Raw genomic sequence first — 24,209 nt, 5'->3', positions numbered from 1 at the left:
GTTGGGAGGAATGTGAAAGGTTCTGTTTAAATATAAAGATCCTTGCCGTGCCCAGAGCCTGGCCCTGCTACCCACCTCCTCTCTTCATCTGGGCGGCACTTAACTGTGGGTTTGTGGGTCTTGGGCACCTTTTGGGAACCTGCATGAAGCCCCCAGCTGGCAGCGGGCACCCTGCCCTGGATGGTGAGTTGGCAGTGTTGGCTTGTTTCTGTCAGCTTTTGGACTTGCTGTGGGTGAGAAGTGGGTGGCAGAACCCCTGTATGCGTAAGAGTCGGGCAGTGGGTGGGTGGGTGGCTGCAGTTTCCGGAGGCCTCATTGGGATCTGACGGGCATTTCTGGCCCCAGGGACTACATCCTACCTTGAATGCTTGTAGTGAGGATTCCAACACTGCAGAAGCTGTGTGTGTGTGTGTGTGTGTGTGTGTGTGTGTGTGTGTTTCTTACTGAGTCTGGCTGAACGCTGCCTCCATGGTATGTATGGCTTGGTTTTGTGTGCTGGCGGCTGGCAGCTGCTGTCCTGCACCGGGACCTCAGATGTGGTTAGCTAGGCTTCCTCCCACTGGCCTCTGGCCGGGCTGCCACAGGCTGCCTGAGGCAGGGGCTTCCACTGACTGGGCCACTGTGTCCTGGTCCCCTGGCAGCAGACCAAGAGGCTGGCAGCTAGGGGTGGGAGAGGGGAGGCTGGCACAGCAGCTGTTGGCTTTGCTCTGAGCCCCCCTTCTCCCCCACCTAAGGTGCTGTAGGGGCAGGCTCACAGGGCTTCACTGTGGAGCTCTGGTTGTGGGGTATGGGTGCGCAACACAACCGTGACTCTCCGACCAGGGTGGGTTAGAGAGAATAAGTGATTTCAGCCTCCACATCCCCTCAGCCATTCGCCCCCTGCCTCCCTCCCGAGTGGTGCTCACCTTTCGGAACTTGCCAGGTGCACCGCTTCCTGCAGTTAATGTCTGTGCCTGTGCTGTAACAGAAGCTTCTAGAAAGCAGATTTCACCCAGAAACCCCCTCTCTCCCCCTCTGAGGCTTTCTTGTTCTGTGTGTAGGCTCACCTTGTTTGTGCAGAATTTCATGGGTGCCCTGGGTGCTTGATGCCTCAACCTCCCCCCCCCCCCCCCGCCCCAATGGCAAAGTCATACACATGCAATCAACCTTGGAGATGATGAACGTGACCGTGATGCCCATCCTTACCACCCGGAGATCAGCCGGTCACGATTCTGCACAGGGCCCTCAGCGGAATTCTTAAAAAGTGGGGTCTGTCAAAACGCAAATTGCCCCCACTTTGAAGTGATAAACACACCTCCCATTTTAAAGTCAGAAGAGCGTGTGTTCAGGGGTTGCAGGCACGTTTATTTCCACCCTCCCACTGCCCTCTGTCCTTACGCTCCTGTCCTCGTTCTGAGCAGCTCCCCCCTTCTTGTCAGGCAACCAAAGGGCCAGTGGGCAGCAACACAGAAAGAGTCCCTGCAGTTGGCAGTTTAAGCCCACCTGTCGAGGGTCCCCTGGAAAGTTTAGCCGTCTCGGTCCCCTGCGAAGGGGTGCTGTGGCCCGGCATCACCGGATGACAGCAGCTTGTCCTCGGAGGGCTTGGCGCCTCGGAACCTAGGGGTCCGTCCATTCTGCCCCCCGTCCTTCCTCTGGGCTGCCTAGCTGTGTGTCGCAGTTGACTCCCGGGCAATAGGTTTGGCTTTTGGGTTCTGGGCATCGACTGGCGAAATGCTGCGGGTCCCAATTTCTCGTAATGTGTGCATCCTCTGAAGCGTGCTGGCCCTGCTGCTTGTGTCTGCTCTACAGGTAGCACATGGGGAAGAAGGAAGCTGAGAGCCTGGGAGTGGGTCCCCCTCGCGGCCGTTCTCCTTCCTGGAGCGTCATGTTCAGCATTCCAGTGCTTTTCAAGATTGTTTCAATGATACGGACGTGTGTTCCCAAACGATGCATAGTTTTTCGAAGCATACCCTTTCCCCCACTGTCTGTCTCACCCCCCCCCCCCGCCCCCTTCTTTAACTCCAGGGTAGTTTTCTGAGACCCATTAATGTTCCTGGACTTTGTTCTTGTGCCCTGCTGCCTGTTCTGTGGCCAGGGGGCATGTTGGGCGCTCCCTGTCACCTGCTGTATGTGAGTGAAGTCCTGTGAACGTGTACCTGTCTCCTGATTCGAGTGTTTCACAGCGGGTGGGCTTGCTAGTCATCAGATGACTAGCTTGCTGGAAACTGAAGGTGTTCTCAGACCCACAGTGGTAGGCCCACTTTGCCCCCCTGCTGGAAGAGGGAGGTTCCCACCAGTGCCCTGGTCTTAAACTAAATGCCCGTCCATAGTGCTCCCTGTGCATCTGTAGTGTTGTAAGGAGTCCTCGTCTATTAAAGAGTTCAACAGTGAGTTAATACTGTTGGTGACTTTTATCTTGTAGGTGTGGAGACGGAGCTATAGAGAGATTAACTAATTTCCTCAAGGTCATGCATCTAGTAAACGTGGGGGCAAGATTTCAGGCTACACATTTTTTGTTCTTGACTGCTTGCTGTATCTGGGAATGGACCAGGATCTTGATTTCAGTTTGCATTGCCCCCATTGCCATTGAACTTGAATATTTTTCATTTATTTTCTATTCTCCTTATTAAAATAGCGTGACTTTTAAAAGCACTCCCCTCTTGTTGGCACTTAGGTGGTTGTTTTTTCCTCCCCTCCCCCCACTTAGGTGGTTTTTAATTTTTTACTACTAATGCTTCAAGGAAAATCTTCAGTGTGTTGTTTCAATTTTTTTTAACTTCAGTTGCCTCATTTACTTATTTTGTTTGTATTTCCTGAGATGAGATGAGATGAGGACTATTTCGTGGTTAAAATGGCTGTGATCTTGGGAAAGTGACTTCACCTGTCTGTGTATACATCTGTGGAGGAAGGTCCCCTCCGGGCTGGGGCTGGTGATGTTACCTGAGCTCATTCATTGAAAGTGCACCTGTGACCCGAGTGGGCGTGCTCTCCCCCCACCCCCCCAGGAGACTTCCCTGCTTTTCCTTCTCTGTTCCATCCTTGAAACCACACGAAATTTACTGATGGTTTAGAAGACGACAAACCTGATCAGATCGCAAATTAGGACTCCCGCGAACCAAGAGATCTGTGCCTGGGGATCTTAAAATGTGTTCTTGATAGGTGCAGAGGAGCTACAAATAACTAGTAACTCTTTCTTCTCCCCCTCCCCAATTAAACAAGAGCCCCCTCTGCCAATGCATGCTCTGTCCAGATAGCAGAGCCCTCCCCGGCGCTGCTGGCAGTCCAGGCCAATTTGAAAGTGGAAGGCGAGAGGGAGGAACATGGGGAACAGCCTAATCAACACACACATACACACACACGCACACACTCCTGCAGAAACAGGCAGAAATGTGCCCATGTGCGGGCAGGGTTCCCCTGAAAGTCTTCCTGTAGTCCCAGATTTGTTTCATCAGCGAACCCCATGGGGAGGGAATTCCCTTAAGAAATGAATAATTGATGAGTCCCAGACAGAGCACGCTGTGTGTTCTTAGAGGGTATGGTACTGGTCCACCTGGGGAGCCCTCGGGGTGTGTGCTCCCCCAGGGTGCTGAGGGAAAGGGTGGGGCTGACAAGTGGAACCCCTGACAGCTGCTGGTGGAACAAAGGAGGGAGCTGTGGGTGGGAACGTGCTGGGTGGGGGTTGCTGCCCGGTGGGTGGGGCACAGCTCCACCATCTTGGAGCCTGCCCCCCCCACGTCCTGAGTCCCATTTTGAAGATTATGCTGGGGGGGATGTACCCAGGCTGGCTCCGCCTCCAGGCCACTGTCCTCTGTGGACGTTGACAAGAGCTGTTGATCCTGGCTGGAAACATTTGGGGACACCCCCTCCCCCTGCCACATGTTTCTCAGAGGGTCTGTCGAATGCCCCGTGTGTCTTTGCACTTGGCTCATGAACAGAGCAGCCCTCTTGCAGTGGCCCCACTCCTGCCGCCCCTCTCCGCAGCCCTCCTGCGACTATGGTCCACAAGAGAATGTGCTCTCTCCTCCCCGCCTCCCTTCTCTTTCCCCTTAATGGAGAATTGCTGATCTGGTTTTGATCGATTGCTGCTGGAGAGTTGGGGGAAGAGGCGTCTGGGGGCGCCCAGTGGCACATGTCTCCACCCTGCCTGGATAGCCGCTGTGGAATCCGTGCCGGTGTAGGGAGTTGGATGTGGGAGGGGAGCCGGGTGCCCAGCCTGGGAGTCAGAGAGATTCCCAGAACTTTCAGAAGGTGAGAGAGGTGCTTCGGGACAGAGAGCTTGAGCTCTGGCCCCTGGCACCTGGAAAAGGCATTTTATCTGAGGAACCAGGTACCACTTCTCAGTCTTCAGTAGCTGGTCTGCCCCTAGGTAAAGAAGACCAGCCCACAGGGAGAGATGATACCCATTGGGTGAGATGATACCCATTGGGTGAAGGGTCCCTGAGGACAGGGTAAGGGTTGGGGGCGGGGAAGGGGGCAGTCTCGAGGGGTGGCCCCAGCACATTGAGAGGGCCTGGGTGGAGGGAGGGCCAGGGTGGGCGATGAGCAGATCACTTGTCAGATTCCTTCCTTGGCATTTGGCATCCTCAGCAGGCCCAGCAGTGGTGTATGCAGTGTGCTGCAGGCTGGCCTCCTGCCATGGCCAGGGCAGGGAGGGGGAAGGGAAGGCTTGAACCAACCAGGTGCCTGGGATGAGGTGAGGGGCCGGGGCACTTTCTGCCCCCCAGGGTGCTCATAGGGCAGGGAGCCACACACTATCCCAGCAGGGGGAGGACAGGTGTGCTGCCAGCCCAAACCCTGCAGAGAGAGGGGGTGCTCAGGAGGCTTTGGCAGGAGGGGGGCTCTGATAGAGAGTTGGAGCATCACGTGGGGGAGGCCAGATGGGGGCCTCGATTGGGGACTTGGGCGGGCTGCCAGTGGCTAGTGGCCAGGTGTGTGGAGCTGGCCAGTGCCCGGTTGGGAGGTCCAGGCCAGCTCAGTGTGGTGGGGGTTCGCGGATCGGGGTGGAAGGTTGGGCATACCTGAGCAGGAAGGCAGGCCTCCTGCATGCCAGAGGACTGGTTGGCTTGGGGAGAGTTTTGTGTTTTTTTTTAAACAATTTATTAGGGGCTCATACAACTCTTATCACAGGGGGAGAGTTTTAAGAGCAGGAGGAAACTTGATTCTAGATGCTCCCTCTTCGGACTCACCTGTTTTCTAGCTCCACCCCTCAGGGCCACCTGCAGGGAGTCCAGTTCTTTCTCCAAAGGACAGGCCATCCGATGTTTTATGTTTCCTTCTGAACCAAGAGGAACCTGTTTGTCTTCTGGGTTTGAAGTGTCCCGCTCCTTTTCCTGTGTGGCCCCACAGGTCTGTGGGGGCTTGTGGCCTTGCCTGTGTGTGTGTGTGCATCCGTCCGTCTGGGGGTTCAAACCATCAGTGAACTGTGAAACCCAGTTAGAAGGTTGCCACCCACACCTTAAAGACAAACATGTACGAGTGCACCCAGTGGGGGAAGTGCTAGTGTGTAAAACAGTGGCTGAATGTACATGTTTATGAAAGTGCATAGCAGCTCCTAGTATGAAATGTATCTCTTACTGGAGATTACGCTCAAATGTTTATCAAGCCCTGGGTTATACGATCCTTTGAAGCTGCCTCACCAGTATCCCGCCTTCCATAGCCTCCTCCTCCTCACCTCACACTGCCTCTCCCCTCCCCCATCACCTCATACTGCCTCTCCCCCTTCAACCCCCATCAACTCATACTGCCTCTACTCTCCCCCCATCACCTCACACTGCCTCTCCCCCCTTCAGCCCCATCACCTCACACTGCCTCTCCCCCTTCAACTCCCATCACCTCATACTGCCTCTCCCCTCCCCCATCACCTCACACTGCCTACCTCCCTCACCCCCAATCACCTCACACTGCATCTCCTCCTTCACCCCATCACCTCATACTACCTCTCACCCCTTACCCCCATCACCTCACACTGCATCTTCCCCCTCACCCCCATCAGCTCACACTGTCTCTCCCCCTCACCCCTATCACCTCACACTGCCTCTCCCCCCTTCAGCCCCATCACCTCACACTGCCTCTCACCCCTCACCCCCATCACCTCACACTGCCTCTCCCCTCACCCCCATCACCTCACACTGCCTCTTCCCCTCACCCCCATCACCTCACACTGCCTCTCCCCCTCACCCCTATCACCTCACACTGCCTCTCCCCCCTTCAGCCCCATCACCTCACACTGCCTCTCACCCCCATCACCTCACACTGCCTCTCCCCTCACCCCCCATCACCTCACACTGCCTCTTCCCCTCACCCCCATCACCTCACACTGCCTCTCTCCCTCACCCCTATCACCTCACACTGCCTCTCCCCCTCACCCCTATCACCTCACACTGCCTCTCCCCCCCTTCAGCCCCATCACCTCACACTGCCTCTCACCCCTCACCCCCATCACCTCACACTGCCTCCCCCCTCACCCCCATCACCTCACACTGCCTCTCTCCCCTTCAGCCCCATCACCTCACACTGCCTCTCACCCCCATCACCTCACACTGCCTCTTCCCCCTCACCCCCCATCACCTCACACTGAGTATACCATCATCAGTGGTAGACTAGAGAAACAAATTCATAGACACTCTCAAACGTATAGGAAAGAGTTTTGTATACAAGAGCAGTTAAATATTGAGAGAACCTCCCAGTCCAGATCAAGTCCATAAATCTGATAATAGCCCACATGTCTGATACCAATCTATAAATTACTCTTCAGATTCGTGGAATACATGCAATGACGCTGAATGCAGGAATATCGCAGGCCAGTGAGTGCAAAGTCTTGTGGATCCAATGGTGGTAGAAGCCTCTCAGTGCTGGCTGGGGTCTCCACGTGGCTCCTCCAGTTCCCAGGGCACGGGGTCTATCAGCGTAGCACCATGTGTCCTGTCAGTAGAGCATCTCTCAGGGAGTGAGCACAGAGGAGGGAGTGTCTCCTGCCTCCAAGGAGGAAATCCAGCAGCTCCCAGAATCCTCAGGAGAAGGCCGTGCCCACACAGAGGCCTCATTGACTATGACCCGATTGACAGATCAAGCTCCACCCTTCACTCTTAATCCTCTCAGATAGACACCAGATGATGAAACTGCCACAGTTGCCTCTCAGAGTCTCTTGTTACCTGTCATTGAATTGGTTCCTAGCTACCAGTGACCTTGTGACTTTGTGCCATAAGGTAATGGAAAGCTGAGGTGCTGCTGTGCCACCTGCAGTCACAGACTGGACAATTGTGATCTATAGGGTCTTTTGGGCAGCTGTGATCTATAGGGTCTTCTCCAGCTGATCATTGGAAACCACTTCCCAAGCCCGTTTTCCTTGTCTGTGTTCGTTTAGAGGCTATGCTGAAACCCGTTTAGTACTGTAGCAACTTGCACACCACCACCGCGGTATGTTGACTGGGAATTGAACCAGGGTCTCTCGCACGGAGGGCAAGAACTTTACCACCGAACCACCAGCCTACAGCCTTTTACCCCTCCCAGTTCCCACATTTCTCTGTGCAGCTGCCGGTTCAGTGAATTAATTTTCTCAGATGTGGTTTGGGGCCTGTTTACAGGACGCTGTATACCCAGAGTGATTTTCTCAAACTTTTTAAACAGGGCGCCAGTTCACTGTCCCTCAGACCTGTTGAAGGGCTGGACTATAGTTAAAAAAAAAAAAAAAGCCTGAACAAATGCACACTACACATAACTTATTTTGAAGTGAAAAAACAAACGGGCAAAAACACCCAGCAAGCCAGATAAATGTCCTTGGAGGCCCGCATGTGGCCCGAAGGCCGTAGTTTGAGGACACCTGCCCTAGACCTGACCTTTGGGCACTTAGTCCTGTCACTCAGCATTGCTTTAAAAAAAATTTTTTTAATCCCTCCTCTTTTCGATGGCACTTGCCTATTTGATAGGTGTATCATGTCTGTCATTATTGGTTGATGTATTGAACAGGACAGCTCTGACCACTAATAGGACCCTCTCTCCGGTGGATGCATCATTATTGACCATCCGCCCAGTGGTCGGCCAACCTCGGCCTCTAACACCCAGTGGCCCTCAGAGCTCCTGCACCTTGACATCGGTCGCTTGCGTTACAGACTCAAATGCCTCTTGTGCTTGGTAGCTCACCCGCTGTATGAGGGAGTGGTGACTCCGGGAAGTTAATAAGGAGTATGTGACCCCTGACCTCGGCTTCAAGAAGGCTGCGTGCCCCGGAGCCCTGATAGGGCAGTTGGCTGTGTATCCCCAGTTCAAACCCACCAGCTGCTCTGCAGAAGAAAGATGAGGCTCTCTGCTCCGGGGAAGAGTGAACTGCCCATGTGGCATCCTGGCGGGTTGGAGTCAGGTCTTAGGCGGGGGTGGGTTGAGAAGGAGTGTGGCGTGGTCAGGGGGAGCAGCTGTGTGCTGGGCACGTGGCGGCAACCACTGCTCCCTCCTAGATTCATCTGTCAGGCGAAAGGGGAAGTTGAAGACAATCTGGGGCTCCTTGAAACCGCTCTTGATGAGACAGCCATTGTCCTCATCATCATCCTGTTAACAGAACAGCCGCCTGAGGCAGCCCACGGAGACCTGACAGCTCCAGGCTAATCCATCTCACCCAGGGACTCCCTTGTCCTCGTTGACCTTTGATCCATTTCTCCTAGCCACGGACCCCTCCCGAGCACGTGTCTGAAGCAAGCACGTTTGGCACTGTTCTGGTGTGAGTCACAAGGTTCCAGAAGTGGGTCAGCAGACCTTTCCTCCTGGTTGGTCCTCGCCTGAAGGCTCCGGGGAAAACCGTCCCCGAGAGTCACCCTGCTGCTGTCTGAAAGACCAGGGGCATTGCCTCCAGCTTCCTCCTAGCCCGAGAGCCACCAGTCTGCCAAACCGATGGCTGGTGGTTCTGCCTCACAGCACCTCCGCGCGTCGGAGCAGAACTGTGTTCCCCGGGCAGGTTCAGTAGCTGATTTTTCAGAAATAGACAGCCGGTCTTTCTTCAGAGGTGGGCTCACAGCTCCATCCTTGCAGTGAGCAGCCAAGCACCTTAACTCTTTGTACCTTCCAGAGACGGAACTATCATCGGCCAGCTGAGAGAGATCTGTGGTGGGACCGTTGTGAGCGGCATTCCTGGGACCACGGGACACACACAAAGCCACGGGGATTAGTGGAACACTGGTGGCTTGGCCTTGATCTTGACTCCTGGGGTTCTTTGAGTTCACAGACTCCCAAACATACCCGACCTACTGCCTCCTTTTCAGGAAAACAACATTATTAGCCAGGGCCTCCCTGGCAATTACAAACGTTTGTACGCTAACCCCCAATTCGGGATAAAGAGAGTGCTTGGTGTCTGTTCTTGAATCCTCCTGGGACCGGTCCAGCGCCCCCGGCAGGGAGCGATCTCACCCTCTGGTCCTCCTGCAGGGCTCTTCCCTGAGCTGTCCTGCACTTGGCGGTGTATACGCTGTGACCCTTGCCCTTTCTCTGCTTGCCTGGCCCCCTCTCCAGATGGCAGGGTTCCAGGCCAAGAGTGCGTCCGTGGGAGCCCTTTCGCGTTCCTTAAAACCTGCCTGCCCATCCTGGCTTCACGTCCCTCCTAACCGCATCATCTCCCCGGCCGCCTCTTCTTTTGGTCTGAAGAGAACTTGCCTTCCCAGGGATGTCAGAAGCACAAGAGAACAGCTTTTTGGTCCCTTCCTTGGCCACTTTTGGGGAAGCCTCTGCCCACGCAGCGCTCTGCCTTCTTGACTCAGAGTGGGTGAAACCCAGGCTCTTAAACACATACACTTTGGCCACCTGTGCATTTAGATTTCTAAGGAGGGAGGGAGGCAGGGGGGTGGTGTCGGGGAAACGCCGCATTCCTAGATGTCTGTCTGAAATGTAATCTTCCACCAGGGTCAGAGGGAGGCATGCGTTGTCCCAGTGTGGCCAGAGTCCCACAAAGGAACTTCGGCTCAAGTAGGAGAGTATGGTCACACCCGTTCCGGGCAGGAGGCAGGCACAGAAACCATTAACATTGGCTTGTGTGTTGGGAGCAGCAGTTGTCTGGACAGATAGCTGCCTGGCATGTAGTAAGTGCTCAGAGAGGCATGTACGAGGTGCCACAGGAACCAAGGGACGGGAGGAGCCACGGGTCCATCTGCCAACTAGGCTGGTGAAGAGGAGGCATGGAGCAGAGGCTTGAAGGATAAGCCCCAAGGACCCAGAGGCTGGGAATCCTGTGCCAAGCAGTGAGCACCACATGTGTGAAACAGCCGGGCTACTTTGGAGGCCTGGCCTCCTTGGTGGTCAGAGCAGAAAATGCAGGCTGGGGCTTCTGCCCTCCTCGTCAGCCGTGTCCCCAGGCCGGGCTTCCACCAGCACCGCAGAGCCCACGATGGCTGTACTCAGTGGTCTTGGGACTGGCCTCACTGTGACCGATGGTCTCAGTACTGTGCTCGTTGTGAGGGAATTTTAAAGTTAGAGAAAACGGTGTGGGACGTTCATAGGCAAAATGTGTACGTTGACGCCCTCTGTCATTAGCTGCTGCTGCTTATATCGGGGAGAGGTTCTTAAGAAAGGTCTTGGGAAAATCCTACCCCCCCCCCTTCCAAAAAAAACATTTAATCGGGATTTTAATCCAGATATCATATCATTCCGTAGTTCAGTCACATCAAGCGGTACTGTGCAGTTGCTGCCAGCAGTCAGTTTCAGAGCACTTTTCCTTCCTGGACTCCTTGACATCAGCTCCCGTTTAACCCCCCACACCCGTATTCTACTTGCTGTCCCGGAGGCTCACCAAACCTGGGGTTCATATACCAGAGAGGACGGTGTGGGGCTTGTCTCCGGTCCTACTGCAGCCGACTGATACAGTGTTACTGCTAACTCACTCAGCATAAACGGGATCCAGATCCCGCAGGGGCATGAGGTGTTTCATCGCTGTTTTTTAGGGATGCGTAGTATTCCATTGTGCATATGTACCAGAGGTGGTTTTTCCCCCCTCTTTTACTGATGAGAATTTAGGCTGTTTACAACTTCTTGCTAATGTGAACTGTGCTGCAATGAACATGGGGGGCGGCATACATCTGTTCATGATCCGTTTCTTACTTCTTTGGGGTACATGCCCAGTAATGGTATTTCTGGGTCATACGGTATTTCAATTGCCATCTGTTTTAGGAATTGCCTTATCGCTTTCCACAATGGCTGTATGTATTTACTGGAGAGCCATCATCTGTTAATTCCATTTTTCCACAGACTTTTTGAAATCCCTTCTCACACACTGGCGTGGTGGTCACATGTTGTGCTAACTGCAAAGTCAGCAGTTTGAAGCCCCAACTGCAGCACAGAAGAAACACAGGGCTGTTTAGTCCTGTAAAGAGGTGTAGTCTTGGAAACCCACAGGGGCATTTCTACCTGTGCTAACGGGTCACTCTGAGACAGCATGGTGAGCTTACAGTTACACACACACACACACACACACACACACACACACACTTTGCTGAAATCAAGTTGGACATATGGTGTCCTTTTATACTCCTCAATACTACATTGTGTATTTCTTAAAAACAAGGGTGTTCTCCCATATAAAATCGTAGGTGATGGTTCTTAGGTGCCATTGGGTTGGTTTCAACCCATAGCAACCCTGCATGCACAACAGAACAGAACTCTGCACAGTCCTGCACCATCCTCACAAGTGTGCCTAAGCCTGAGCCCATCCATGCAGCCCCTGTGTCGATGCGCCTTGTTGAAGGCCCTTTCTCCTTTTCAACGCTCCCTTTCCCCCAAGCACCATGTCTCCAGAGACTGGTTTCTCCTGACAACATGTCCCAAGTGTGTAAGACAAAGTCTCTCCACCCTTGCCTCTAAGGGAGCACTCTGGCAGTACTAATTCAAAGGCAGTCTGTTTGTCCTTTTGGCAGTCTGCGGTACTTTCAGCATTCCCTCCATAGCACAGCCGTTCACATGCATCAGTTCTTTTTCAGCCTTCCTTACTCAGTGTCCACCTGTCACATGCATACAGGGCCAGGGGAACCGTCCTGGTGTGGCTTCGTGCGGTTTGCTCTCAAAGGAACATCCTCCTTCCAACACTTTAATGACATTTTCCTGAATGCAATACATTGTCGTCTCTCCTGACTGCTGTTTCCATGAGAATTGGTGGTGGATCTGATGTGAGATGAAATCTTTGACCACTTCAGCCTTTTCTCTGTCTATCACAAAGCTACCTTTTGGTCCACTTGTGAGGATTTTGGTCGTCTCTACATCGGATTGTAATCTATCCTGAAGGCTGCATCACAAGCTTCAAGTCTTCCTCACTTTTGGCCAACCAGGTTGTGTCACCTGCTTATCTCAAGTCGTTAATAAGCCTTGCTCCCATCTTGAGGCTCCCTCCTCCTCCTTATAGTCATCTTCTGATTCTCTGATTATTTGCTCAGCATGTAGATTGAATACACATGATGAGAGAGTGCACGTCTTTCCTGGTTGTTAAACCAGCTTTATTCCCTAGTTCCACAGGTTCTGCATGAGCACAAGGAAATGTGCTGGGATTCCCATTCTTCTCAAGATCGTCAATAATGTGTTATGAACCACACAGTCGAATGCCTTGGCATAGTCAATAAAACACAAGTATAACACCGTTCTGGTGTTCTGTGCTTTCAGCCGAGCTCTAAGTCAGCATTAGCCCTGTGCCTCGCCCTCTTCTGAATCCAACCCACGCCTCTGGCAGCCAGCTCTCCTGATGCAACTGTGGTTGGGTGGTCCTTCAGCAACATGCTCGTTGCACGTGAGATTAATGCTAGAGTTCTATAATTAGAGCGTTCTGTTGGGTCGCCCTCCTTTGGGATTGGTGCAAGAATGGGTCTCTTTGTCAGCTGGCCAAGTAGCTCTCTTCCAGATTTCTTGGCTTCGATGTGTGTCTTCTCCAGTGGCTCGTGCTTCATCAGCTTGTTGAAACGTTTCAGTTGGTATTCTGCTGCCTGCAGCTTTGTTTAAAACCATTGGTTCGTGATCATATGCTACCTGCTGAGATGGTTGAATGTTGACTCGTTCTCTCTGACACAGTGAGTGACCCTGTAAATTCTGTCCATCTTCTTTCCATGCTTCCTGTGTGATTCTATATTTCCCCCATAGAATCGTTCAGTGGTGAAACACAAGGCTTGAGTTTTTCTTTAGTTTGAGATTGTGTACATATTCTGACCTTCATCAAGTTCTCACACCTAGTTTTGACATTCACTAATTACTGTATCCATCATTCCTTCTGTGTGTGCGTGTGTGTGTGTTTTAGCTGGGGGTTCTTACAACTTTTATAACAATCCATGCATCAGCTGTATCAAGCATATTTGTACACATGTTGCCATCATTTATTTTCTAAACATTCACTTTCTTTTTGAGCTCTTGGTATCAGCGCCTCTTTTTCACCCTCCCTCATGAACCCTTGATAAATTATAAATTGTGATTATTTTCATATCGTACACTGACCGCTGTCTCCTTTCCCCCACGGTCTCTGTTCGTCCCTCTCAGGCTGGGGGTGGGGTGGTGGTTTGTTCTGGTTGTTGTTATTGTTGGCACTCTGCAATAAGGAAATGCCGTAATGGATTCTGTGTTGGGCTACTGACCGCAAGGTCAGCAGTTTGAAACCGCCAGGGCCCCGTGGGATGAGGCTATCTGCTCCCATGAAGAGTTACAATCTTGGGAACCCACTGGGGCGCCTCTGTCGGAATTGACTCTAGCAGTGAGCTGAGTTTCTGCAATCCCCACATGTGGGGATTGACTTTGGATTTTGTGTTGGCTCTTACCTTGCTGGGCTCCTGGGACCTCTCCTTGTCCCTTGGCCCTATCGGTGCTTTGTGAACATCACCTGCATCTTGGTGGTTCCTTGGTGTGGGGAGAGGCCTGTATCTTGACAGATGCAGCAGGTCACTTGTCACCATCGTGACAGACTCTGTGTGGGGCTGAATGCATGCTGCAGAAATCCAGCGGTGCTTCCATCGGCCCGGAATCTGCGGTGTGAATGGTGTCTCTCCCTCACGTCCCTGAGCTCCACGCAGGACAGAAGTGGGGGGAGAGGAAGGCTGATTTCCTTTGCACCCCAAAGCTCTGACTGCTTTCTAGTCCAGGCTGAATATGCTCGCCTGCCCCTACACGCACTCCGTGCTCAGCGTGACTACACAGTGGGTGGGGTAAGCTTTCTTTCCACTCCTGTCACCGTGGTCAGAGGCAGATTGCACATCAGTGTAATGGCCCGGTAGCTGGAACTAAATAAGTTGAAACAACACTTGGAGTTCCACAGTTGCTTCCTTAAAGATCTGCTTTCCATTTCTGCTGGTGACACCACGAAACATGGGGAGAGATGCAGAATCTTAGGAGGCCGTACCAGAGATCGATAGGACTTGCAGAGGAAACGTGGGGCTTAAGATGTGTGTATGAGTGCTGTAGGATAGAGCTGTGCGTTTCAAATAGCATGGCTCATCTTCATTCCCCTCTCCCCCCTTTTTTTCTCCCTCTCTTTTTCTCTCCTCTCACTTTCTCTCTCTCTCCAGACAGGCTCGGAGCTCAGCCCAGTTGATGGACCCATCGCAAGTCAGATGGACTCTGGGCCAGTGTACCATGGGAACTTACGGCAGCTAAGCAGCTCAGGGGCGCCGGTCAATGGTGCTAGAGAGCCCGCGGGGCCCAGTCTGCTGGGGACTGGGGGGCCCTGGCGGGTAGACCAGAAGTCTGACTGGGACACCGCCCCAGGTCCAGCCCACACCGCTCGCCTGGAAGATGCTCACGATCTGGTGGCCTTCTCGGCTGTGGCCGAAGCTGTGTCGTCCTACGGGGCCCTCAGCACCCGGCTCTATGAAACGTTCAACCGGGAGATGAGTCGGGAGGCTGGCGACAACGGCAGGGGACCCCGGCCGGGGCCTGAGGGCTGCTCCGCCAGCGGGGAGGACCTTGACACGCTGCAGACGGCCCTGGCCCTGGCGAGGCATGGCATGAAACCGCCCAACTGCAACTGCGATGGCCCAGAGTGCCCTGACTACCTCGAGTGGCTGCAGGGGAAGATCAAGTCCGTGGTCGTGGAGGGCAGGGAGGAGCGGCCCAGGCTTCTGGGCACTCTGCCTCCTGGCGAGGCTGGCCTCCCAGCACCCAGCAGCCGGCCACTCCTCAGTGCCGAGGCCCCCCAGATGCCTCCCCCGGAGAGCCTGCCCTTGTCGCAGAGCGCCCTGAGCATCGCCAAGGAGAAGAACATTAGCCTGCAGACCGCCATCGCCATTGAGGCCCTCACGCAGCTCTCTTCCGCCCTGCCCCAGTCCTCCCACTCCGCCTCCCAGGCCTCGTGCCCGCTGCCGGAGGCCTTGTCCCCGCCGACCCCTTTCAGATCGCCCCAGTCCTACCTCCGGACCCCCTCCTGGCCTGTGATCCCCTCCGAAGAGCATCCTTCCTTTGCTCCCGAGAGCCCTGCCTTCCCTCCGGCAGCCCCCAGGACCGAGTTTCCTGAAGCCTGGGGCACGGACACCCCACCAGCAACCCCCAGGAGCTCCTGGCCCGCGCCTCGCCCAAGCCCCGACCCCATGGCCGAGCTGGAGCACTTGTTGGGCAGTGCCAGCGATTACATCCAATCTGTGTTCAAGCGGCCTGAAGCCCTCCCAACCAAGCCCAAGATCAAGACCGAGCCCCCCACTTCCTCCCCAGCCCCTCCCTTGTCCCCTGTCACCCAGCGGGAGGCGCCCCCGCCATCCTCGGAGCCCGACACCCACCAGAAGGCTCAGGCCGCTCTGCAGCAGCACCTGCACCATAAGCGCAGCCTCTTTCTGGAGCAGGCCCCCGATGCCGCCTTCCCTGCTCCCACGGAGCCGCCTGCCTCCGGCTGGTGGGCCCCCCCAAGCTCTCCAGCCCCACGACTTCCAGACAAGCCACCCAAAGAGAAGAAGAAGAAGCTCCTGACAACCTCTGGAGGTCCTGTGGGGACAGAAAAGGCAACCCCAGGGGTCAAACCTGCTGTCCGAAAGCCCGTGCAGATAAAGAAGTCCAAGCTTCGGGACACACAGCCCCTCTTCCTGCCCCTCCGGCAGATCGTCCTGGAAGGGCGGAGACCCCCTGCTCCCGAGGAAGTGCAGGCACAACCCCCTGCCGCCCTCCCCTCTTCACAGGGCTCTGCTGCCCCCCTGCCCCCAGAACCTTCTCTTGCGCTATTTGCACCAAGTCCCTCTGGGGACAGCCTGCTGCCCCCTACTCAGGAAACGAGGTCCCCCAGCCCTATGGCCACCCTGCAGGCGGGCTCCACTGGCCCTCTTCCCCCTGCAGATGACAAGCTGGAAGAGCTCATCCGGCAGTTTGAGGCTGAATTTGGGGACAGCTTTGGGCTTCCCGGCCCCCCATCTCTGCCTATCCAGGACGCCGAGAATCAGCCGACGTGTCTCCCGGCCCCCGGGAGCCCCTTTTCTACCCGTTCTCCCAAGCAAATCAAGATTGAGTCCTCGGGGGCCGTGACTGTGCTCACGACCACCTGCTTCCATCCCGAGGAGGGCGGCCAGGAGGCCACCCCCACCAAGACTGAGCACCCACTCACACCTACCCTCAGCGGCTTCCTAGAGTCGCCTCTCAAGTATCTGGACACACCTACCAAGAGTCTTTTGGACACGCCCGCCAAGAGAGCGCAGGCCGAGTTCCCTACCTGCGACTGTGTAGGTGAGTCTGCCTGGGGGTCGCGGAGGGCCAAGGACCGAGCTTGGCCGGGGTTTCTAGAGTGTCTGTTATTTGGCAAACTTGGTGTGTGCCAACCATCATGATGGGCTTTAAAAAACAAAACCAAGAAAACCACCCAACCCCACCGGGACTCATGTGTGGGGTGGCAGAGATTTTAATCTTGACCGGAGCAGACAGCCTTGTCCTCCTCCTTGGAGCTGCTGATTGGGGTAGCCGTCAGTGCCTAGCTCAGAGTGCTACCTGGCTCCGGATGCTGGGATGGGATGTAGAGGTACGGGATTGAGCACGCGGGCCATGGATAAGACATTTAGGAAATTGATAAGGATATTGTGTGGTGCAGGCCTCGCGGGTAGAAGTGGGCATAATCTCCGCTTAAAGGCAGGGAGTAAACGTTGTAGGCGGCAGACTGTCGGGCCCGGAGAAATCCAGCTCCGGCTTGGTAGTGGTTTCTTGGGAAACAGTCGGAGGGGTGGGCGGTGGGCTAGAGACCCACAAGCAGAGATTCCCACCATCACCAACAAGGTATTCTCTAGTTTACATATGACAAAGCTCACTTGTATTAAATTAAAATGTTTTAATCCTCCCAAAATCCTGTATTCGAGTCGGTGCCGACTGTTCATGAACTCTGCAGGGTTTCCCAGGCTGTAAATCTTTATGGAAGTAGACAGCCTCTTCTTTCTCCCAAAGAGCAGCTGGTGAGTTTGAACCTCTGGCCTTGTGGTTAGCAGTCCAATGCTTTCCCTGGCAGCACCGCTAACAAATATTAAACAGCAGAAACAAACGGTATATAAATAATCATCTCACCCTGCTTTTTAAAAGGGTGTGGGGGGGAGACTGGAAGGCCATATATCCTAATACTTAATGTTATCTCTATGGTCGTTGTATTTTCTAATCAAGATGTCGTTTTGAAAGTGCACCTTGGTTAGCTAGCAGTTGCATGGAAGGTGATTTGGCAGAGATCGATAACCTTGATCACCACGTGGCAGCTGGCTGTTCAGAAGAACATTGGTGTTTATGAAACGCGTGCTGTATTCCAGCCCCCGTGGCAAGTAGTTTGCAGTCAGCACCTCATTACCCCTTCTCCTAGGAGGGGGTGGGCACTGTCCAGAGCTCCATTTGGTGAGGGAGAAACTAAAGTTCAATAACTCTCCAAAGACATCCAGCCAGTGAACGATGGGCATGGAGTTTAAACCTAGGCAAGTGGCCTCGACCCTGAGCCCCCATGCCAAACTCTGATGGAGATTGGTTAGTTGAGAAACAGCCCTAATCGAGATGGGGAAGGGGTCTAGGTTAGGGAAAGCCATGTTGTCTTCCAGAAGTCTCTAGAGCCCCGAGCCTGGAGAGGTAATTGTGTGCAAATTGCAAACTTGGCTCAGGACAGAATCTAAAAATAACGTGTGCTGGATGCTGGGGTTATTCTCCCGTGAGACCATCCACTTACTCAGTGGGAGGTGCAGACTGGGCTGGGTGGGGGGAAATCCTCCTAAAGAAAAATCTCCAATAAAAATGGCCGGTGACATCTGGAGCCCCCATTGGTGCTTTCCATAACCGATGGATACAAACTGTGAGAAGAACTTTATAAAAACACAACAAGATCTTTTTTACAGCCCAGCAAATGAAGCCTAATATGCAAATTCCTCAGTCACTTTTTGTTGTTGTTGGCCAAAGCAGCATTTTTGGGGGATGTTGCCAGGTTACTAAAGCCCCACACAAGAAGACAACGTTTTACCCTTGCACAGAGATGGTAGTTTTGAAGGTACAAATGGGATTCGTATGTTCTTTGAATCTTAAATACTAGAATTCAGTAACTACCCCATGAAGCTTCAAAGAGCATTTTAAATAGGAAATTAAGGGCTTTACTCCAAAAGGTGAATGATTTGTCGCAGATTTGGGAAAACTAGTTAGTTGATGTTCTACAATGAATTGTTCAGGGGATTGACATGTGAGGGGGACTGACACCCCACCCCATCTCCCAGCCCCCCGCAAGGGGAACAAAAAAGCCCCACCGGGTGGAGCATTGATAGTTTGCATTTTTCCCACTAGGCAAGCGAGAATGGAGTTGCAGTTTTTACCAGTGTACTTAGTGCCACGGAGAGTACTTTGAAGGTGATGAGGTTGTTTTGTAAGAAAGTTTAAATGCATGGCTTTGGGGCAGGGGGGTTCTGGAGACTCCCTCATATGTGCTTCTCTTTTGGTTTGTTTCATTCAGTGGAAGCGTTTAAATAAATTAACTTGCTACATCAAGTTACCACGATACGCACTTCTGATACTGTGAGGCACACACCGAGGAGGCCCCCACCCTCACCCTCCACGTCTCAGGTCTCCCTCGCCAGAGGCAGCATGTGTGGGCGTGTGGGCGTTGGCGAGGAGCTGGTCTGCGCCGAGGCTTTCTCCTGGGCAAGCGTTCTTCAGGATCACCTGCTTTGACATCAGTGTACAGCGGGTGAAACCCAATTCCTGTTAGATGTTCAGTGTGGTTCTGGCGTTTACAAGGGACAGGCTAGAGGCGGGAGGTTAGGAGATAAGAATCTTAGGGGTTAGATGTTCTATGGCGTTGCCTTCACGGAAAGCGGAGTTTTCAGGTAGCTGGTCTTTCTTTCCCTCAAGAAGTGCCCGCACGCCAGCACAAGAATAACTGGCTCCGCCTGGGGCACCGGGGCAGCTGGGGAATCGTCCGCGGATGTGCCGATGTCTGTATGCCTGGCTACCGTTAGCACGCCCTTGTTCGCTGTTTCCACGAACATGGAAGTCTGTTTCCTGTAGTTTTTATCTTTGTGAGAACGGCTTTCCTCCATTTGCATTCAGTTTGACGCGCACAGGAACTTCTTAAGCTTCAGACTTTCCAAAGAGAACCCAGAGCACTTGGCCACCAAGTGTAGTTGTGACGTGCACTTTGAGGATGAGCTTCTGCCCTGCCTTGGTCTACGCCGCTTCTCTCCTTCCGTGTGGACCGGGGCTCAGCGGGCAACTGATTCTACCGTGGAGAGCAACCGCTTCCAGGCCTTCGGGTCATTTGGTAGTTCTCAGCCAGGGCCTTCAACTCTGGGGCTTACATGCCAAATTGGAACATTTATCAGTCCTACGACTATTTATTCCTCAGTTCTCTTGATGAGCTTCGTGAGAATGAAAGCTTTTTTTTTTTTTTTAAGAACAAGACTTTAAATCTGCTATTTTCTATTTTTATTAAATCACTTTTCATTTTTATTTTCGCTTTCCACTTTATTGAGTTCGTCCTTTATTCTGGTCTCTTGGTTTCAGCACATCACTGACTTATTTTCATGTTGACGAATTTTTTTAAATGGTGACATTACAGCAAGATGGCAAAATGCCCTATTCCTGAAGCCTAGTGAAAAGAAGCAAAAATAAGAGGGAGAATCCATCTCCCAGAATTTGGAGATAGCTCTCATCTGTAACCGTGGATGGCTGGGGGTGGTCTCTAGCTCCCAGGGTGGGGGTCCAGAGAGACCCCCACCACCCAGAGACCTCCCATCTGGAATAGGCGAGGGCCTTTGGGAGGGGACAGTTGACAGGGGAGGTGGAAACCCCCTCTCTTAGGAGCCACCTTTGTATCTGAAGGCAACAGCACCAACCAAAATCCTGCCAGTTACTCGGCTTCAGTTTAACGCGCTGTTTTGCTAAGAGTGACCATCTTGCTCCCTTATGGGGTAACAAACCAAAATCCTAGAGCACCCACCCTCATCAAAATGGCACCACCCAACACACACACCCACCCCACCCCACACACACGGGGGGGGGGAGGGAGCGCGAGTGCACGGAGATGCTACGTCGCAGCTGGGTCCAGCCTGCCCCAATTCCTCCTCCTCCACCCAAAAACTGCTGGACCACATTAATCATTGAAACTTATGTATCATCCAGTTTTCTAGCGTAATTTTAAGGGAAGTCCTTGAGCCAAGTTAAGTAGAGAGAGTGAAGTAAGGAAATTCTACCCATTTTGTTTGTATCAACCAGTGGTCCTCAACCTTCCCAAGGACACGACCCTTTCATACTGTTCCTTATGTTGTGGTCACCCCACCCATAACATTATTTTTGTTGCTGCTTCATCGCTGTAATGTTGCTGCTGTTATGAATCGGGTGACCCCTGTGAAAGGGTCGTTTGACCGCCAAAGAGGTCACGACCCACAGGTTGAGAACCGCTGGTATAGACCAATGGTTCTTCCCTGGGAGTGTTTCCCCCCTCCCCCCAGGGGACATTTGGCAGTGCCTAGGGATGTTTTTGGTTTTCCCTGCTGGTGTTCGACACTGGTACTCATGCGTGCTGCGAAACATCATCCTACAAGGCCCAGCACAGCCCCACACAACACAGAGCTATCTGGTCACTCGTGCCAAGGCAGAGCATCCCTGGATGTATGCTTCACCTGTTAAAAGATTAATGCACAAACAAGCAAGCAATTCCAGTGAGGGGCCTGTTCTCTTTCTGTGGGAACAGCGGAGGTGGGTTATTCTTAGCATCAGAAGTGATGATTTACCTTTAAAGCACAAGAAACATTTCAGCAACTGATTTATATACTTTCAAGGAAGTTGAAGACAATGTTGACTGTGAATCCAGAAGTGAAGCAGGAGCTGCCAGCAGGTCACAGGGAGACAGACCGGTGGTTAATTCAAAGGACAATCATGTTGTCGCCACCTAATGACAGCAGCCTGAGAAGCTGCAGAAAGCAGACTCAGAGTCACAGAGAAACCAAATCAGTGAGGCAGGGGACACGCCAGAAAGAGCCCTCCCAACAAGGCGGCGCAGAGAGATGCGCATCATCGGAACAGAGACGTGGACCCAGGAGACGGGCAGCAGGGCCTCCACATCCTGCTGTGGGCTCCCAAGGGCACGAACTGAACCCGGCCAAGAGCCAAAGACAGCGCGCTTTCCAGAATGATGGCCAGCCTCGCCAGACGCAATGATCCTGACCCAGGGAAAATGAGGGATTTTCCAGGATGAGGAATGAACCCAGAAAGCAACTTGGTCACACGTGCTATGTAACACACACACACACACACACACACGGGTACTTCTGTAAAACGATCTCTTTATGGAAATACACATATACAAAGGTAGAAAAGACTTTTAAGAATTCAGTCCAGTAAAGATGTGCCAAAGGCACACACTTGTGTCATCCATCAGTATCTGGATACAATAAGAGCTTTCACAGCATCTTCTCCACACACGCGCATGCCCAGCCCAGCCCAGCCCGCAGCCATCTGTTACCAGACTTCGGCAAGCAAGCACCAGCATGCTCTGACCCACAGACCTAACCTCGTCCGTGCTCTGTAGTGATTTCATACGGTGAATGGTTGGGGGGCAGGGGGGGTCCAAAGAAGACTACTTCGTGACTTGGGAAAGTTCTATGAAATTCGGATTTTATCGTGCTCTTTGATTTCTGATCATCCGTGGCTGCGTGCTCACCGTACCGGCAGAGTGGATGGAGTAGGTGCCAGGTGATCTACAATGTCTGAAATAATCCTGTCTGGCCCTTTACGGGAAAACGTTTGCTGACCTACATCCCAAATCAACTTACTGTTCTAACTCCTAGCCACCGTCATCAGTTTCATCTGTTCCTGAACTTCACCCATCTGGAACTATACAGGATGCACTGTTTTGCATTAGAAAACACAAGAGTCCGCTCCTTTGGTGCCCAGCCCTGTTTGTAGTGGGTACACACTGTACATTTGAGGAATATGCCAGTTAGGCTGGTCATGGCCTCTTGGCTTATTCCTAGTTCAGAATCACTATCGGCTGTGTTGCTACAAACATGTCTATGTAGATGCATGTATGTGTTTCTGTTAGGTGGGTATCCACCAGCAGTGTTGTATTCATAGTAGCAAACAGGATCAAAAGGCTTTTTAATCTCAGCCATCCTGGCAGGTCTGGAATGCTTTATGCAGTTGTGTTTTCACTCGCATTTCCCTGCTGGCTGATGAAGATGAGCACCGCTTCATGTGTTCATTTCAATCCCTTTTACAGTTACTGTGTTTCTGACCTTAATGAGTGGCCAAAAGGCACTGCCATCTCATTGATTCCCACTCTCAGTGCCCTTCCATAAGGGTTTCCAGACTAACTCTGTCCAGGGAGCAGGCAACCTTATCTTCCATCCACGAAGCAGCCAGTGGATGGATTTGAACCACCAGCCTTGTGGTGGACGGTCCCAAGAGCCCTGTGTTCATTCTCGGTGTTCTTTGTTGGATTTGCCTTGGAAGCCAAGACGAACCGATCGAGTGCCATTCTTTGAATACTGAGAAAATAAGTTAGACTCGAGGATTCTGTACCCAATTAAGTTGCCATTCACGTGTAAAAGCCTCAGAAAAGTATTTCCTTATATGAAAGAACTCATTTTCTAGAGATGAATCAAAATAAATAACAGATGGGGAAGTTGTGGTCTCAAGTAGCTGGCTGTGAATGCTCAATCTATTCCAACGTAAGGTCTGAGCTTAAATAGCTGTGATTACGATCCTAAGACAAAAGAAAATATATTTATTTATCCACTATTTGAAATGGAGGAGCCGCGGTGGTGGTGTGGGTTACGCTTTGGGTTGCTGATCGCAAGGTCAGCAGTTTGAAACCGCTAGGCGCTCCACCCACGGTGAGGCTTTCCACTCATCGAGACGTGCAGTCTCAGAAGCCCACGAGGCCCTTGTCCTGCGATGAGGTAGCTGAGCCCTGATGACACACACAGTGGGTTCTGCCTTGAGCTGTGAACCTCATGGTGAGTCCTTTGGACCCGCCAGTCACTCCTCAGGGAAAAGATAGGACTGTCTTTTCTCCCAAGGTTTTAGAGTCTTGGTAAACCCGAAACGGGTGTTTGAATTCTGTCCCACCAGGTCACGATGAGTCAAATGGACTCTATGGCAGTAAGGGATACTCCTGTCAGTTTGTGGTGCTGGAGGCTATGTCACTGGTGTTTCGAATACTGTCAAGGTCACCCATGGTGGACAAGGTATTAGCAGAGCCTCTGAACTAGGAAGAAGCCTCTGGCCGCTGTTTCTATGACAAAACAAAACGGTGGGAAACCTTATGAATAGCAGCGGGGTGCTATTTGACACAGTGCCAGAAGATGAGGCCCCAGGTTGAAAATATGACTGAGGAGGACATGCTTCCTGAGAGCCATCTATTGAGGTGCATGGAGCCAAGTTTGTGGGACCTGCATCACCGATGCAGACGTCCAGTAGTGATCAGAAGAGCGTGGAAGACCCAAGTATGAATCCAGGAAAACTGGAAGCTCTCAAACGTGACGTGCCGTGTGTGAAGAGAGAGAAACGAGGAAGCATCCGCTCACTCAGTCTGACATGGGCTATTTTTAATCAGTCATGTAGTTGCCTATGCAAATGAAGTACAACAACACCACATTTCACTGTTAGAACATCCTAAGATCTGCCCTCAAGTACAGTGGGGTAGCATCCACCTGCCTACGAGGAAGAGGGGAAGACAAGTTATTACCAATATTCTTCAAATTCACACGACAACTACTGATGGCAAAGGTGACAAAGTGGAACATTTCCGCCTCTGCAGTCTGAAATTGTCCCTAGGTGCAATCGAGGTGCATCGATGAGTTATAGGTGACTGAAAAGGG

General features: G+C 52.6%; 1 protein-coding gene across 5 annotated transcripts in view; it reads left to right on the top strand.

The window, feature by feature from the left end:
• Positions 1-24,209, top strand: part of TET3 (tet methylcytosine dioxygenase 3) — a 104,690-nt gene that overhangs the window by 44,193 nt on the left and 36,288 nt on the right. For 4 of the 5 annotated variants that reach the window (XM_075556929.1, XM_075556930.1, XM_075556928.1 and 1 more), the window contains one exon: positions 14,481-16,614. In XM_075556929.1, coding sequence (XP_075413044.1) covers positions 14,481-16,614 — 2,134 coding nt within the window. The remainder of the gene's footprint in view (positions 1-14,480; positions 16,615-24,209) is intronic. The other variant, XM_075556931.1, reaches the window with a different exon arrangement.

This window comes from Tenrec ecaudatus, chromosome 8 (assembly GCF_050624435.1).
Source record: "Tenrec ecaudatus isolate mTenEca1 chromosome 8, mTenEca1.hap1, whole genome shotgun sequence".
NCBI lineage: Eukaryota > Metazoa > Chordata > Mammalia > Afrosoricida > Tenrecidae > Tenrec > Tenrec ecaudatus.
This window is presented reverse-complemented; position numbering and strand designations above follow the sequence as displayed.